Source organism: Rhynchophorus ferrugineus, unplaced genomic scaffold, assembly GCF_030347505.1.
Source record: "Rhynchophorus ferrugineus isolate W39M unplaced genomic scaffold, kcgeb_rfMv2 rfM5, whole genome shotgun sequence".
Classification (NCBI taxonomy): domain Eukaryota; kingdom Metazoa; phylum Arthropoda; class Insecta; order Coleoptera; family Curculionidae; genus Rhynchophorus; species Rhynchophorus ferrugineus.
The window spans coordinates 22,960,112-22,978,791 of NW_027472584.1; the positions used below are offsets into that span (position 1 = coordinate 22,960,112).

At 29.6% G+C, this 18,680-nt stretch overlaps 2 protein-coding genes across 5 annotated transcripts; both read left to right on the forward strand.

Annotated features, from left to right (window-relative positions):
* The first annotated feature begins 1,396 nt into the window (after window positions 1–1,396).
* On the forward strand, window positions 1,397–13,703 carry LOC143197780 (uncharacterized). The gene is made up of 30 exons (XM_076406533.1): window positions 1,397–1,475; window positions 1,530–1,662; window positions 1,721–1,914; window positions 1,968–2,173; window positions 2,225–2,357; window positions 2,794–2,953; window positions 3,087–3,190; window positions 4,452–4,650; window positions 4,715–4,863; window positions 4,914–5,009; window positions 5,069–5,282; window positions 5,334–5,536; window positions 5,714–5,882; window positions 5,977–6,195; window positions 6,741–6,976; window positions 7,034–7,275; window positions 7,434–7,549; window positions 7,603–7,764; window positions 7,866–8,047; window positions 8,105–8,276; window positions 8,336–8,652; window positions 8,717–9,031; window positions 9,094–9,319; window positions 10,342–10,553; window positions 10,609–10,789; window positions 11,471–11,780; window positions 11,834–12,065; window positions 12,120–12,269; window positions 13,032–13,233; window positions 13,398–13,703. Exons 1-30 carry the CDS (start codon window positions 1,449–1,451, stop codon window positions 13,619–13,621), a joined length of 5,685 nt encoding a protein of 1,894 aa, XP_076262648.1. The 5' UTR covers window positions 1,397–1,448; the 3' UTR covers window positions 13,622–13,703.
* Window positions 13,704–13,968: 265 nt separating this feature from the next.
* Window positions 13,969–17,102, forward strand: Myt1. 4 transcript variants are annotated; one of them, XM_076406087.1, is made up of 7 exons: window positions 13,969–14,216; window positions 14,361–14,478; window positions 14,583–15,073; window positions 15,127–15,334; window positions 15,380–15,534; window positions 15,590–15,723; window positions 15,784–17,102. In XM_076406087.1, exons 1-7 carry the CDS (start codon window positions 14,145–14,147, stop codon window positions 16,094–16,096), a joined length of 1,491 nt encoding a protein of 496 aa, XP_076262202.1. In that variant the 5' UTR covers window positions 13,969–14,144; the 3' UTR covers window positions 16,097–17,102. The 4 variants fall into 4 exon arrangements, with proteins under 4 accessions (XP_076262202.1, XP_076262204.1, XP_076262203.1 ...); XM_076406089.1 differs by having other exon boundaries at window positions 15,389–15,534; XM_076406088.1 differs by having other exon boundaries at window positions 14,586–15,073.
* The last annotated feature ends 1,578 nt before the right edge of the window (window positions 17,103–18,680 follow it).

Consider the following 18,680-nt stretch of genomic DNA (forward strand, 5'->3'; position numbering starts at 1 on the left):
ATGGAGAAAAGAAAAGAGTGCGAGACGTCGTCGTTATGGTCTTTTACAGCCTGGAACTGCATGGTACCAATCCACCGGCGTTGCCAACCTTTGTACTTGTTGATAAATTTGTTGATGAATTCGTGGTGGCCTAAAGGGTCGTGGCGATCGCGACAAACTCAAATTGCATTAAATTATTTCAACAATGTATGCATTGAATCTCACACTTTACCGCATCCATCATATGTTTCAAACATTTCTCCATTCGATTTTTATTTATTTTTACTATTATGTAAATTTTTAGGGGATAAGATAATTATTTTCCGGATTACAAGCTATTTTAGGTTACTCTAAATGAACCTCAATTAGTTTCAAGTTTCTATACGACTGAAATCAAAATATAAACAGGAAAAATCTACTGTACGTAAAATTAACGAGCCGTTTCATTTTCCAGAAAGCAAAAAAAAAGATGTATATATTGTGGCTGTTTCCAATTAATTTAATTAGTAGCAGTAGCCGTTTTCAAACAACGTTCTCATTATCACTAAACGGTTGAAAATCACCACAGGGTTGAAAAAATTACTAGCCAGATAAAAAGGGGATGGGATCCGAAACGACATTCAGATATTAGCCAAGTTTACTGTTCAAAAAGGTTAATGCTCAACCCATAACGTTAAAAGGAAGGGTCATACACCCTTTATTTTTATCCCTAGGTTTGTAGGATATCATACCACGAAGTAACTTCCTCTATTTTATTAATAATTCCCTTTTTATCTCTTAGTATTTGAATACAGAATGCTACTTTTATATGTATTAAATTATTTTCAACCAAAAGCATGTATTAAGAATATTTTAAATCGAAATATATAATATATAATAAATTTTATTTTGTTTCATTTTTATTTTAAAAAAAATATTTAATCCAAAATAAATTCAAACTAAAATATTTTACATAAATAAACTATTTAAATTGATTAAAGTTTATACATCCCACAATATTACCTCCTTTATTTTATTTATAATTCCTTTTTTATCTGTTATTACTTGATTTCGAAATACTGTTTTCATATTTTAAATGATTGTAAACCAAAATCAGTATTTAGAAGAATTTAAATAGAAATATATAATATATAGTAAATATGATTTTATTTCTTTTTAAAAAGTTACTTTCTCTATTTTATGTTCCAGCAAGAATTTTTACGAATTATCTCATTTTCTGTCTCTATTATTTTATATCATGTAAATACTTCGTACCTAAATTTACTCAAGTTATTTAAAACTAAACACGACATCTACTAAGAACATTTTCAATCAGAATCCATGAAAATTAAGATATCTTCCACAATTTTTTCGACAAGTTCTATAAAAAGTTTTAGTTCGCGAAAATTTTTATCATTTTTAAACCACGCTATCTCAGTTCAGTTAAAATTTCAGCCCATCTGACTGAACTCCATTATCTATTGTTAAATATGAAAAAGTATTTATATGTTTTAACAGTAAGTAGCGTTTCGTTATCCGATTTATTTAAAAACACAGTATTTATCTTTTAGTTAACATATTTTCTTTGTATCGATTCAATAAAACACCATAAAAACGATCAGTTGTTATATCTGGAGAAGAAAATATTAACAGTTCATAATAAAATTGAGGGAAACACGCGTAAAATTCGAGAGATAATAGAAGGTTGTCGTCGAAATATTTGCAGTCGAGTTTATTCTATTTTAATTTCGATTTATTTCAGAGAATTCTATTAAAAGTGATATATTAGGATCGTATAAACATCCAAATAGAACTATAGATGTAAATGTATTTACGTTCAAAAATAGAACGTATTTCTTGATTAACAATGAAATTTTCCTTGGTATCTTGAACAAAACATTTAATTTAATACAATATTGTAATTTTACTGACCAAAAATATACTACATTCTTCAAGGTAATTATTTGTCCGATATATATGTTATTTTATTTTAAACAAATACATTTTAGGCAATAGAATATGAAGATGTAGGTATAATAGTTCAACAAGTTTTCAATGATACTCTCGTTTATCATTTTGATGATAATTTATCTGAACCAAAACTCATTCAAAGAATCGTTTCTCACTTTGCTTCAGACGGTTTGTTATTTATAAACCAAAACAAATTATATTTAATAGTATCAATTCACCACGGTGATTATATAGCTTCATTCACGTAAATATTGTTTAGAATTGATTGTTTATTTAGTAATATTTTGTGTTTTAGTGTTTATAAGTGGTTGGATTCTCATTTTGATGAGGTCGAAGTTGTATATACTAATGGTGTTCATTCCCTTGAATCCTTTAGTTGGAAAAGTCGTGAAATAATTATGATTCTTCAAACAGACATGTTAAGAAAGGTGATAAAAAGATTTGTTTAATAAGTGATAGAATTATTACGAATTTTGATATTTTTATTTTTAAAATTGCACCATTTACACAGTAAGACCTTTTGATCATGAATATTTTGCTTCTGTGTCGATGTGGATAACTCTTTTTAATTTACCTATGACTTTTTCCGCTTGAGATTCATTTTTCGTTAGAAAACACTTTGTTGGATTTTCTTTGGATTGAGTTTTCTTCCAATAAGTCTTACAACTCACTGTTTTCGAACTTTTGTCATTGGTATCACGATCACCAGTTTTAAATCTTTGAAAGAGGAATTTCTTGAAGACTACCAAAAGACAGAATCTATAATTTCAAAAAACATTTAAACCTATTGATAGTTCTATCACTTTAAAAAATACCCTGTAGCAGCTATTAACGAGGATACTAACGGAGACTAACTTTTTTCAGAGTTTCTGGTCTGTATATGAGTTTCAATTAGATAGCATCAAAAAAATTCAACACATAAATTCAAAAACTAAGAGTCGTATTGATATTATCGTTCAAAACCAAACCCCTTACGTCTTAATATACGAAGAATTCGCCAAACAACTTCTCTACAAGTGGAATGGTACAGAATTTGAAAATCCTAATAAAAAATTAAACAAAAAAGAGAGCAAGAGTCTCTACACCATAAACTATAACATTTCGAAAACAACTTCATAGGAGTCGTACTTTATTTATGCAGTGTTGTTTTATTTTAGGTTTCGAAATAGTTTTGGTAAATACGTTCGAGTGGAAACACAGAGTCGATAAATCAGTGGTTGTTTACAATAACCTAACACCTATAATTGTTCTACCACAACTGGTAAGTCGTAAAAATATACATATACACACGACCGACCGTAATAAAGGCCCCAAAAAATAATAAACCCTATTTCTGACATCGCAACAATATAAGAGACCACCAAAACTAGTTGGTTATCAATTTTTAAAATATTTTAAAACATATTTCACGCATCTTGAACAATATGAAACATTATGCTGCAGAAATAAATCGTGTATGTTTATTAAATAATTCAACACTCGCTTCTGTTGCAGTATGAAGGAGATAACAATTTATCACGTACAAATATTGATCTTTTATAATATGAATTATTTATTATGCATAAGATTCAATAAAAAAATAGGTATTCTTAAGCAGCATAAAAAAAGATACGTAAAATACATTTAAAATTTATTGGTAGTATTCTCTATAACACCTGCTTATTAAATTTATTTATATCATCCTTTAATTGCTAATAAAAACGGCCAAAAAATGTCATAACATATGGATTATGAAATATTTTTTAAGAGAAAACATTATTACTCTTACAAGTATTACTCTTCTTCAAATACATTTATATCGATAAAAACATCACCACATTTACTGCTGCAAGTTGGGTACTGGGTTAAGAAAACATTTTCTTGTCTAATAGAGTTTGTCTATTTTTTGGTTAACGATAATTTTATGTGTGTTAGAAATGGTTGTCACATATTCTGGCTTCAAAATTTATGAACGATGACACCATCTACAATATAAAGTAGCTAGTGCTCAAAAACCATCACCGTGATCAGTATTTTGTGATGATCATGTGTACCAAACATGAATTGAAGGTACTTAGAGTCCCCTAGCTACGAACTATTAGAATTAGGGAACATGTAAGTTTTGAAAATAATCCCTAGTCCAGGAATTCTTGTCACAAGCATAGCAGTTCAGGATGTAAGGACATCAAAAACAGATTGTAATAATTGCTCAGTTACTCATCTTTAAATTGGAGACACTAAAACCTGGGAAGCTATTCCACACAAGGTATACCATGAAAATTGGAATAAAAAATATAGCAATTTATAAGATCAACAAAGGCAAACTGGCAGGCAAACATACAACAATACTAACAAATAATTTTAGCACAGCTAGAAGCTGTTTATACGGAACAATAACCATAAACATCCCTTTGGGCCCTTCTTTAAGATGGAGGGGTTGAAGTGAACTTATATAAGTGATTCTTAGATTATCTCCAAACTGATAAAATATCCACCTGTCGTCCAGATTTAACTCTCTCTGACTTATTATTTCAATATTTTAGGAAGAAGTGTTAATATATAAGCCAAATAATAAGGCAATAGATTTGGAGAACACTAAGAAATATTTAACAAATTATTCGACCATATTGAACGTACACAATGACGGAAATGAAAACGGCAGTATAACTTTTATAGTTGGTTTAACTGAAGATAGCGTAATAAACATATATGCTATGTCGTTTAAAGCAACGCCAGAAATAGGTAAATTTATTATTTATAAAGAAAATGTCGTAAAAGGAATTTCAATTTATCTATTTTATGATAGACAGCCAACAAGTTGATAGTCTGGCAGACTGTTTTCATAATTTAGAGCAGAATATTCACGAACAGAACGAAAAAATTAATCAAATAAAACATTCATTGGCTTTAGCTCGGAAAAGGAAAAGAGATACAATTCGAAACAAGACTATACAGGTACTATTTTAAACAGAAAAAAATATTTTGTTGTTAATCTAACTTTTTAGACATCAGACATAGAAAATAAAGTACAAGGCGTCAAGAATCGACTAAACAGGATTATACCGTTTACCATTAACCATGAAGACACTGGTAATAGTGTCGTAAGAATTAATACAAGGATTATCTTAATGAGGAATCTCAATAAACGATTTTCTTCTAGATCATTAACGATAATATCGTCATCAACACAAATTTATTGGCAAAAAGGATACACGCTCATTCAATAGATGTTAAAACTATAAACGAAAAACTATGGACGCCCAAAAACCTACTTAAGATAAAAAAGAAACAAACTATTAGAGGTCCCGTCATTGGCAGTTCGATAAAAACCCGAACACTCAACATTGATGAAACCAAAGATACTTTATTTAAAAGTAAAAATTATTAAAATAATATCCGATAATATATAATAATATTATTTTCAGATTTATTATTAAGAAAAGGAAACCAAAAATTAGAAGCAACATACACGATAAATAGGATCGTGACTAATGATATAAAGACTAAAAAAATCAACGATATATATGTCGAGAATATTTACAGAAAAAGCCAAATACCACCTGTTAAAGGTCAAAAGTCATTTTTGAATATCGATGTAGCGAATAGTCATGTGGAATTTATTAACAATGTAGGTATCCAACAGGAATGATTGTTGTAATGAAGTGATAAAATATAATTAGCAATTGTTCTTAGGAATGTTAATAATTATGTGTTCAATTGTTCGAAAAAAAAACATGTTTTATAACTTCTGTATTATATTATCACATAAAAATAAACAAAATAGATAAATATATTAAATTTTCAGGTATCAGTCGATCATTTAATAACAGAATTTTCACCACTAAAGGAGCAAACAGTTACATTTGCTTCAAACGTTTGGATACGAGATTTAACCGTCGAAACCATAGATGGCATTAATTGGGATAATTTCAAAGATTCAGCCTACAGAATTGGTCAAAATAAGAAAATTAATGGTTTATATTTTATTATTTTTCCAATACTCCTAGATAAAAAAAGGATCTAGTTATATACAGGCATAAATACAAACGTAAACTAATTTTTTTCTAGGCAGCATTACTATTCCTGCGTTAGAATCAAAACAAATTACCGTCAGAAATATTAACTGGATTAATACAGATGATTTGATGACTAAAACAACTGATCAAGTCATCAATTCCTCCATAGAATTCAATTATATAAAAGCATCTAGCATACGGTGTAATACAACAAACGATATAGATATAACAAAGGCAGTCAGAACAAATCAAAATGGATCTATTATTTCCGGTAAGAGATATGAATTAATTTTGTGGAATTGTTTTGGAGTATCATTTGAAACCAATTATTTGTCGTTGTCTTTTGGGTATCTTCAAGGATCGGTACATTTCGATCATCTTTATACAGATTGATGTACAGACAGATGACTGTGGCTTAATTTAATAGACTATTATTTAAAATCACTATAAATGTATTGTTAGATAATACGTTTCTGATTCTATGACAACCATATTTTCTTTTCCCTTAACAATTGTGTTCAAATCAAACATCCTTTAAGATTAATTTATAGTCACTATATACCTGGCGTGTCGGTAATTACTTTCCGCCTCTTGTAACCGATTTCAGTAGCCATGAGTATATGATGATACGATTTGACACATATATGATTTTATTCTAATTGTTCTAACCCATAAATTTCCTAAAAGAAATGAACAGTGTTCCAATGTCCTCAACAATTACTCAATGTTTTCTTGAGCGAAAAAAAACCGAAAAGAATGTACCAACACATCTGGCATTTCAAAATAATAATTCGTTTGTTTTTCTTATATCAAAAGGACCAGTTCAATTAGATAACGCTGACATAAAAGGCAATTTACAATTAATTGGCAACAGTAGTTATCACGGATATAGTCAAAGCGATTTCATTCAAATCTACGATAAAAATGTCATAATAAAAGGGAATTTGATCGTACGAAACTTAACCATACAACCAAACACCACTATTTTTATAAACAATAACAAATATTCTTTTAATGACCTACACAGATACTGGACTAAAAATACAAATCAGGTACTGAAAATCTTAACCATACCTGCTTTGATGTCGAGTTATTAAAGTGTATTTTAGATCATTCCCAATCATTTCGAGGCAACTAACGGAATATCAGTTCCGGATTTGATGGTAAAACTCCTCAATAATATCGATATAAATGATTTCGCCTTAAATAACAAAAGAGAAAGTCTACAAGGGCCGTTCTTCTTTGAAAATGTCATCGTTAATGGTAATGTTACTTTAAATAAATCTGTAGACAGTAATATAGTCAATTTACGGAAATTAACAAAGACTATTATCAAACCCGATAACCAGACGTAAGTACTCCTTTAAATAATGGTATAATAATGACTTTTTTGACAATGTTGAGGCAACATGTTTCGTTTTACTGTAATATCAACCTGGTCATGTTACAGTCAAGATAATTTCATTTATTCTCCTCATAAAAAAAACAATTAATTAATATTATTTCCAGTTATATAATCGATGGACAAAAAATATTTAAAGGAAATTTTAAAATTAATCATTTAAAGACCAACATACTGAACCAACAAGTCATTCCAACTACAAATGATAATAGTCTAGTTGATGGTAATTATTCCAATTTATTCAAATGCCGATTTTTAATTTAGGCATTTTTTTAGATAATAAATCATTGAACAAGTTGGTAATAAAAGGAAATCTGAATGGTGATATCGAAACAAACTTTATCAACTCTATTAACATTAATAAATTAAATGAAACTTTATTGTCGATTAAAAATCCATCATTACAAATACCCAACATTGAATTTAAACGTATTAAAGGTAACTTTATATTATTTGTCAAATAGTAGTCAATTCATACTGAAAGGTCTATCACCCTATACGTGCGTATAGTTATATATACTGATGATGAACACTTGCAGTGAGAAACTTATACGTCGAAAACATCAACGGTGTTAACGTCAATAATTATCCAATGAGAATACACCATTTGCTAGAACGTAAACACTTTAGGAACTTAACATTAAACGGAAACATGAGAATCAATGTAACAGAAAATGTAGCAACTATTAATGACCATGATATTAATACATTTTTGGAAACAGTAAGGAAATATAAAATTAAATACCTCAGCACTGTAAAAGAATACAATATTTCCTAGAACAATGTTAATGCCAATGTAATATTTGGAGGAACTACAACAATTAGAAATTTTGTGGCCGAAAATGTCAATGATGTGCATTTAAGAACATTAACCACAAGAATGTTGTACAAAACATCGAATATCCCACAGAACATAACAGGACATTATTCATTTAACAACCTAAAAACACGTAACTTTTTTTTAATAAACAACAATCTTAAATATTTTTCAACACAATGACATTTCCAGAGCACCTATATGTAAAGAAAATGAATGACATTGACATGGACGAACTTATTGATATAACAAATCGAAACGATCAAAAAATAGTTTTTCCTTCAGGAGCCACCTTCAACAACGTAGTGTTTAAAAAATCACTGACATCATCATTAATGTCACCTTGCGATATATACAAGACAGTCTCCAATATTCAGTATCCACAAACTGACATATGGAATAACATTGAAATTCATGGAAATGTAACCCTCTTTGACGAAAATGTCTTCCTCTATAAACTAATACACAATACTGTGAAGAAAAACCAAGACAACGTTATAAAAGCTCCAGTAAAATAACAGAAATATTATATTACCCTATATTCAATATATGCTTTCATATTATTTCTTTTAGGTTCTAATAAATAGACATGCTTTAACAAAAACGGTTAAAGTTCTTAATAAAATCAATGGTGTTAATTTAACCAGATTAATTGATGATGCCGTTTTAAATGAAAGCGAAGATGAACAAATCATATCAGCTTGCAAAATATTCTCGAACGTTGAAGCCGAAACAGTAACTGTGTTGGAGAACGCCGATATACTTTACGTAAACAATATTAATATCGCTGAATTGTATAAGAGGACAATCAAAGAAAAGGATGTACAAAATATGACAATATTGGGAAAGAAAACATTTTTTGGTGGATTACAAACCGATAAATTATTTGTAAGTTTTTATTATAGCATTTAACGTGACTTATCGGGATGGAGAAGAAAACTAATTTGCAGGTTAGCCACATAGCTGGAATAGATCCAGAACGGATAGTTGACTTAAATAAAATGAAAAAAATACCATCGGCTTTATTCGATAACCTTGAAATCATCAATGATTTAGACGTGATATCTATTAATAATTTCAATTTAGATTACATATTACGGAACAGACTTTTGACGAATGTTAGTGGCCAACAAATCACCAATGGAGTATATTATTTCAACAATATTGAAGTTATAGGTAAGTTCACAATATATGTCTGTATGTATATAATGAAAACTCACTTAGTTTTCTTTTACGATCTGAATTGAGTCAAAGGATCTTCCTAGAAATGGTAATTTTAAGTTTAAAGAGCATTTCTTGTCTGCAATATTAATTGTGATATTATAAATAGATTTGTTCATCTCTTGGAGTAAATTCTCTGATACTCATATAAGAATTTTTGAGTCAAAGGATCTTCCTAGAAATGGTAATTTTAAGTTTAAAGAGCATTTCTTGTCTGCAATATTAATTGTGATATTATAAATAGATTTGTTCATCTCTTGGAGTAAATTCTCTGATACTCATATAAGGATTTTTGAGTTTTTTCGTCATTTATTGCAAATAATAAGTCGACCAGACTATGGCATTTTTATGAGTTTTAATTTCGATGGAGATGAAAACATAATTTTTCTTAACACGAAAATTATTTATTATTATATATTATTTTATTATTTTAACTTTTAATTCAATCACAGAGGTGTTGACAATATTGTCGATATTTTCGTATTTTACTTTAAACCAAAGCTTTAAATATAAACACTTGATACCACTTGAAAACAAACGCTTGAAAAGGACCATCACCCTACGGGTATGAAGGAATCACCAGTGGCGTATCAACCACTAGATGAAATACTCTCATTTTAAAGAAAATGGCAAAATTCTTTGGAAGTATTCATAATACCTTCTCATCAATTTCCAGTATTTGGTGATCTATCGCATTTTCTCCACCTTTGGTAGCCGTACACGGTAAAGTAGGTTAAAATAATTCTCAAGTTCCAATAGTTCACAGTAATTTCCATCTGCATTCGATGGAAATACACCCGGAACTGTGATGTTTCTATCTAAATTCCATTTGAACTAAGGTTAGAGAATGTTTCTTCAACTTCAGAATTTCCAAATTCCAGGAATCCACTGACTGGGGGTATCTCTCAAAACTAAACATGAACTCCTGATACTTTTTATTAAAAAAAAATTTATCGAAAACACTGTTATTATTTCAGATGGAATAAAAGCAGTGAGAATCAACGATGTAAATATCGACCATGTTGTTTTTGATGTCGGAAAACAAAAAATCAAAGCTTCCAAGCAATTTAAAAAAGATATATCCATAGTTGGAAATGCGGAAATCGAATATTTGAATGGTATCGATATCACGAAAGCCTATAGCGATGCTTTAATACACACACGAGATGAAATTATCAACGGATCTCTAGTAAATCATAACGAAATCACGGAAAAACATTATTTACGTCTATGCTATTTTTCAGACCATCACTAAACCTGTAATAATCAACGGTGACATCATTGCTGAAACTATTAACTATTATCCTATCGAAAAAATTAAGGAAATAATTAACAGGGCGTCAAATCAGTCGGAAGAAAGCATTATATATGAAATGATTAAAAAGCTGGGAAATATTGTTACCAACAACATTCCAATCATTCAACGTAAGGCATATTTATCGGTATAATATTTGCATGGTAAAAGCAAGTTTAATGCCTTTTATTCGTAATTGATATCATCTTATCGGTTACTAATAAAATAAATAAACATACACAAAAATGTTTATCTCTTAGTTCAGTTTTAAAACTGATAATAATAAACAGAAATGGTAACGTATTAAAGTTTATGTAGGGTGATTATAACGAAAAATATCGATATTTTTAGCCCATATCTTTTTGATCGATATATCGATATTCTTGTTAACCCATATTTTTTAGTCGAAAAATTACCGATATATATCAAAATATCGGTATTTTTCTCGACGGCCGACATGATGTACTAACCACATACGCCTCCACATTACATAATAATTGCAGATTAATTTTGAGAGATGTTATTTGGAAAATTCAATTATTATATATTGGCATTGTTCATGATTAATCATTGTTTTTCATATACTTTCACTCCCGAATTTCGTGCTTTCATCAATCTGCAGGAGCAAAATCTGGGCAATACTACGTGTAAGGCTTTTTTTAGCCATTAAAAGATAGAATATACTTGAAGTACACTCAGAGATCTATTGTAGAGAAAAGAGGAATGTTGTGCGTTAACTCTTTATAGGAGAACTCGCAAAATTAAACTGTGTTAGGTATTATTTATAATATTATAAAGAATTATTGATTTAGGTATGCCTAATGAGCTAATGTATATCGAGAAATCCAAAGATATACAAATAAGTATCAAGGAAACAAATGACGCTCGAGTAACAACTACTAAAGATTATGTCTTGATGTATATACTTGGAGAGGAGGTAAATGAATTATGCGGACTACCCAAAGGATGCAAATGTCCTGTTCAATATACAGTCGAGATAAGTCCCCATAACTCTGTAACTCTACTTTTGAACAAGCAACAACAAAGGATGTTCAGTTACGATGATGATACAATGACAGTTAACGTTGTTACGAATAGTATAAGCACTGATTCTTATTGCCGGTGCAGTATATATTCCAGATTCCTCCAACAACATTAACGAGCGTTGATTTTAGATTAAGTAGTCACAATATATCGGACATTACCACAATCAATTGGACCACACGAACTGATAATATCACACCAGGAGGATTTTACATCTATACAGCATATTTTAATGGATATTTAAGTGGTGCACAATTTTTCACTCTAAATAAAGTAACATACACGATAATAGCGTTATATTATGATGCCAATAGTGATTCGTTTGATTTATCTTGCAAAATAATGAGATTTAATGAAAATAAGGTAAGAATAATGATAAAACCTAACGAATATACGCAAATAAAGTAAATGTTTCAGACAAAAGCGGTTATTATTCAAGAAATTCCTACTAAAGGAGTCTGGACGATTTATATATTGCACACAGCACAAGGAATTATTTTAATTATTGGAAATATCGTTACGGAAAAAACAACGGAAATATATCGTTTTAATGAAGAACTTCAGAAGGTATAAATGATGTGAATTCATTTTGAGGCATTGTTTATCAAAATACTATCGCTAGCCATAGTTTCCCTACATCTTTCGCTCCAGAACGGTCCTCCTACTGTTGCGATAGTCGAGGGCTCAAATTCTGCATGGTGCATGGATGTATTTTATGTTTGTGTTTGTAATTGTAAATGTCTTTATAGCAACAGTGGAAAATCCGACAAGGAAAATGATCCCAGTCACGCCAGTAACCAAGCTGGGTAAGACCGGATGTGTCTGGGATGATCTCTATGTCACCGTTAACCACTAACTCAGATCAATTCATTGAAAAATACGAAATATTGGAGTGACTAAAATCCATATAGATATAAAAATTTAATATAAGAAACATTTTAATACCATCACATAAAATTGTGACATAATTGTTTACTTCTTTTTTTATGTTTTCGTTGTTTATCTTTTAAAATATTACATAAGTAATAATCCTCCCCTCTTTTTCGGAACTCTTGGATTATTTAACCTGATTAAATTTGAAAACGTTAAAATTATTGGTCCTCTTCATTTTCATTGATCAGAGTTTTAAACACTCCCAGTGATCTCTTCTATAAAATTCAGTTATACATTATTCCCTATCAACTTCCCCTCATTCGACAACAGTGCCATTTCTTTCCCTCAATGATATCAGAACATCGAAAGTACAAGAAAATCATAATAATGATAAAAACGTCTTTTCGGTGTTCCCAACTCGAAACAAAAACAATATATTAATGCTTTCATTTACAGTTCATTTTAATGAGAAAAATACCTTATCCATCTACCAAAGTAGTTGGTGTTGTATTGGGTACAGATAGCTTAATAATATTAGCCAATGAGAACAATCCATTACAAGTGTTGAAATACGATGATAACACTGACAATTACAACTACTACCAAACGTTCAGCTTCGATGAACAAGTCACGGGAATGTCTGTATTTTATGTAGGAGGTAAGAACATTAAATAAAAACCACATAAACCTTGCTGTTAAATTTAATTTAAGATATTATCCAATATGACAAAAATGATGAGTCAATCGATTGTCTAATTTCCTTTTTTAGTACACAAGCAATATCGTTTTCCTAACAGTAAAAACCACTTCGTATAATTTTAGGTTTCGGTATAAGCGATGCTTATCTCGCTGTAGTAACTGAGGATAGTTATAGAATTTATTCGTTTCAATACGTAGATGGATGGAAGTTAGAAATATCCGGGAAAATAAAAGGACTGAAAAATTTACTACCCGTTGAACTCAACAAACAGCTGTACCTATTTGCCGCTTCAGATAAAGAAAGTTCATTACTTAGTGTTATTAAACACGGAGCTGGTGACACCTAAATTAAATTTGTTTTTGTTTTTATTATTTTATTTATATATTTTACTAATTATTATATTAAATAAAAATTATTCAATTATATAATTTTTTTCTTAAGAAATTGATAGAAATATTATATACCCTTATATTAACATAATTCTTAACAAGTACATGCCTGTCTGTAACATGTACTAATCAAGTTTGAACGAATACGGTGAGACATCACTCACGCATCACGTGACCGAAGATTTTAAGAACCGTAAATAAATAAATTGACCTATGAGAACCAAAATTAGTCATCTAGTATTCGAACGAACCAATAGGAGAAGACCTACAGAGAGAAACAAAAAAGGAAATAAAAAGATTTCGGTGGGGACGACTCTGTGTTCGACAGGCGCGACCTCTTTAAATCTGTGAAGAAAGTCCAAAACAAAACTTATTTCACGTCGAGTTGTCACGGTAGTAAGTCACATGGCCGCGTAAAAGAGTACATTTAGTTGCTGTCGATCGTATTTATATTTATTTTACATTTTCCAGTCAGTTAAGATGAGTAGAAAACGGGGAACGTTTTTATTGCCTGAGGAAATGCAAACAACCGAAAGACTATCTACTAAAAAGGTAACGTAACCTAAATTTAATGCGTATACCTGTCTATTATTGTTACCGTACAGTGATAGTTCATTAACATTTTGAACTAACCAACTACAGTTAATTCTAACTGTTCTTAAGTTCTATAAGTTTTAAGTAATTATTATGTTTTAGGAACTAGCTCAAAAGGGAAGACATCCTACATGTCCTTTTATACCAGGAAAAGTTCGCAAAAATCTAAGCTATAGATACGTTAATAAAAAACCTACCGCGCTCGGCTATAACAATAATGGTATGTGTGGTACTTCTATATTTATTTTCTTTTATTAAGCTATAACCTAACCTCAAACAACTAAAGTAGTACATAAATATAACAGTTTATCCTGTTTTTTTCAGTAGCACTCAGTCCGATGTATGATTCGAAGCAAAGAACACCCTATCTGGAGCAAGTCTTTACTAAATTTGGCTGTATGGGAGAAGGAAGTTTTGGAAAGGTTTATAGAGTCCGTAGCAAAGAAGACAATAAGATTTATGCAGTAAAAAGGCTTAAATCAAATATTAGCGCAAAGGACCGTAATGCCGAAGTAAGGAACAATGAAATGGTTGGTTTTGATGCCAATTGTGTGCAATATTTTATGGCTTGGGAAGAAAATGATGAAACTTTTATGTTACTGGAATATTGTGATATGTCATTAGCCGATTATTCAAAAATTAATAACGAAATTCCAGAAGAATTACTTTGGAATGTTCTCCATGATATGTGTAAAGGCTTAAATTATCTCCATAAAAAAAACTTAATACATTTAGACGTGAAACCAGGAAATATCATGATGAAAAGAGGATTTTATAAACTAGGAGATTTTGGGCTTCTTGTTGACTTGCAATCGGTAAGTGATATTTTATTTAAAGTGTTACAATGTATAAGTGTTATATATTTTAGAATGATAATGTTAGTAAGTCTACATTATCAGATGGTGATTCAAAGTATTTAGCTATTGAGGTCCTTGATCACATATATACAATATATTGCGACATTTTCGGCTTGGGACTTACATTATTGGAATTGGCTACGGACATAGAACTACCTGATCATGGTCCGCTCTGGCATCAATTACGGAATAGCATACTACCCCCTGAATTTTATGATAGTAAGTGTCAATTAATCTGTACTTAAGAGAAAGTGATATATTTAGGTACCGTAGGAGTTTCGTTAGGACTAAAGGTTATTGTTGAAAGAATGATCGTAAAGGAATATCGTAACAGGCCAACTACTGAAAAAATTCTGTCTTATAATGATCTAAGAGACTTAGCTAAAAGAGATCTTAAGTATCCAAGAACAGATTTTGCTGTAAGTAGTACTGAGGTTAATCATAGGGACTTGTTATCAATATTTTTTATTATAGGCTCCATTCGTATGCGAAGAAGATAAATATGAAACCCTAACAGTGTCACCAATTCCGTTTAATAATACTGATAGTAGTACCACAACACCACCTTATAGTTTAAAAATATGTGATAATGATAGTTTCCATTCGAGGTATGTTATACTTGATTATATAACGGTGTGATACTAGGCAATGATGTTTTTTTTTCTTAGGAATAGTGATGAAGAAAACGAAATACAATTTGGTGGGAGAAAAGCACTCTTTAGTCAATCAAATGACAATTCGTCATTTCAAAGAAGTGAATATTCTTCATGTAACAACAGCCCCATGTCGGATATCGCGAAAGAGAACAGTGTACTGGCTCAGTCACTCACAGATGTTATGGCTGTGGATTTTGAAGGTAATCAAACGGAAGAATCTCCTAACTGTGATCAATGTGTAACAAAAAAAATAATCACATCTACACCAATTTTACGAACGAGACAGAGTCGACGGATTCCTAAGGCAAAGTTAGCGTTCGATTAATATTCGGCACTTTCCAAAATTAATTTAAGCTGTACTTACTAATTTCCTCTTATTTTGTTTTTTAATGATCTAGGAGCTTTAATGATATCCATCCAAAAAGACAAGAAGTTGTGATGATTATTAGAATACATAATAAGGTAACAATATTGATCACAAAGGTCAAAAAGACTGTTCTCATTTGTTTATTATTTATTTATTTTTTAAATATTTCAATTTCCTTAAAAACTGGTATTGTGATTACCAAAAAAAAATGTTTAAAAAATGTAATACCCAGTTTGTTAATTGTTTTAAAAGCAAATGTGATTTTAGTGTTTTATATGGGACTTTGAAATCTGAATAGGAATATAGTTAAAAAGTTAAAAAGTGTTATATAATAAAATATATTTTTATTACATATTTTATATTCTGGGATACTCATAGAATAAGTCTAAGAACTCGTATTATCTTACAAAAAGATCTTACATTGTACAAAGTATAGCAGTTATACGTGTTAAAAATTTTTACTTAAAATGTATTCGTACAGAAGTATTAGTTTTTTATAAATATTTTCATAGGGTACTACTATTTGTTGTTCCAGATTTTTTTTAACTATCCATTAAAAAAAAATGGTTATGAATAGTTTTCCTTTTGAGGTTTTTTTAAAATCAGATTTTAAAAAAGCCAAATTTAAATTGTTGTTATATAAACGTTATGGTTTTTTTTCTTATTTGGAGTTTTTGCAATATACGAAGGTGCTTTTCGTTCCTATTATAGTTTGTTCTTGTGATGCAATAAATATTATTTTTGTCTATCTGCAATACCGTAATAAATTTCTGACCACCACTAAAGCACCATCATCATTTTCGGCCATAGTATAACCTTAATATTTATTTATATGTATGTTTCTACATAACTGTTCTCATAATCCATATTCGTGGTGGTAATGTGATCGTAACTTTAGTCATTTGTTCAGGAGAGTATATTTGTGTTAACCATACCATTGTATTAATAAATTTGTTCCAACGAATTTGTTTTGTATTATTTTTATTCCCTTTTTTATATTAAGTTCAACAAAAATTATATCCACTACCCAATTGTATATGTGTGTGTGTTATAGGTTTACTTATTATTTCACTGCCATGAGATGGAATATCATCATAGATTCTTGTTTTTCTTTGCGATCAAAAATATAAAATTGAAGGCAAATGGCTAGCTGAGATATTTTCTCGAAGCACATCCTTAATCAATTGGTAGACTTTACAAAATTACCAAAAAAGTTTACAACCCCTAGATATTAATCAGTGTCCAAATTATATCAACAAAATTCAAGATTTAAACCTGTGAAGACCAAAAAAATTACAGATATATATACATAATTTTTATCAATTTACATAGGATTTAAAGTAGAAAATTAGTAGTAACTACTAAATAAAAATGTTTATGACAAAATGGTGAAGGGACCACAAATAAAAAATATTTTATTAAATCTTATTGTTCCAAAGACTGTTGGACATTATTTTTAGTTTCTTTCTTGTATTAAATCTATAATTTCAACAAAAATTATATCCATTAACCTATTATCAGTACACTAGTGTCATGGGTCTACTTATATATGTGTTATAGGTTTTATTTATTTCACTGCCATGAGATCGAATGCGATCATAGATTCTTGTTTTTCTACACGATCAAAAATATAAAAATGAAGGCAAATGGCTAGCTGAGATATTTTCTCGAAGCACATCCTTACTCAATTGGTAGACTTTACAAATTACCAAAAAAGTTTACAATCCCTAGGATATTAATCAGTGTCCAAATTATATCGACATAATTCAAGATTTAAACCTGGGAAGACCAAAAAAATTACAGATATATATACATAATTTTTGTCAATTTACATAGGATTTAAAGTAGAAAATTAGTAGTAACTACTAAATAAAAATGTTTATGACAAAATGGTGAAGGGAGAGCGAATAAAAAATATTTTATTAAATCTTATTTTTCCAAAGACTGTTGGACATTATTTTTAGTTTCTTTCTTGTATTAAATCTATAATTTCAACAAAAATTATATCCATTAACCTATTATCAGTACACTAGTGTCATTCATGGGTCTACTTATATATGTGTTATAGGTTTTACTTGTTTCACTCCCATGAGATCGAATGCGATCATAGATTATTGTTTTTCTACACGATCAAAAATATAAAATTAAAGGCAAATGGCTAGCTGAAATATTTTCACCAAGCACATCCTTAATCAATTGGTAGACTACAAATTACCAAAAAAGTTTACAATCCCTAGGATATTAATCAGTGTCCTAATTATATCGACATAATTCAAGATTTAAACCTGTGAAGACCAAAAAAATTACAGATGTATATACATAATTTTTATCAATTTACATAGGATTTAAAGTAGAAAATTAGTAGTAACTACTAAATAAAAATGTTTATGACAAAATGGTGAAGGGAAAGAAAATAAAAAATATTTTATTAAATCTTATTTTTCCAAAGACTGTTGGACATTATTTTTAGTTTCTTTCTTGTATTAAATCTATAATTTCAACAAAAATTATATCCATTAACCTATTATCAGTACACTAGTGT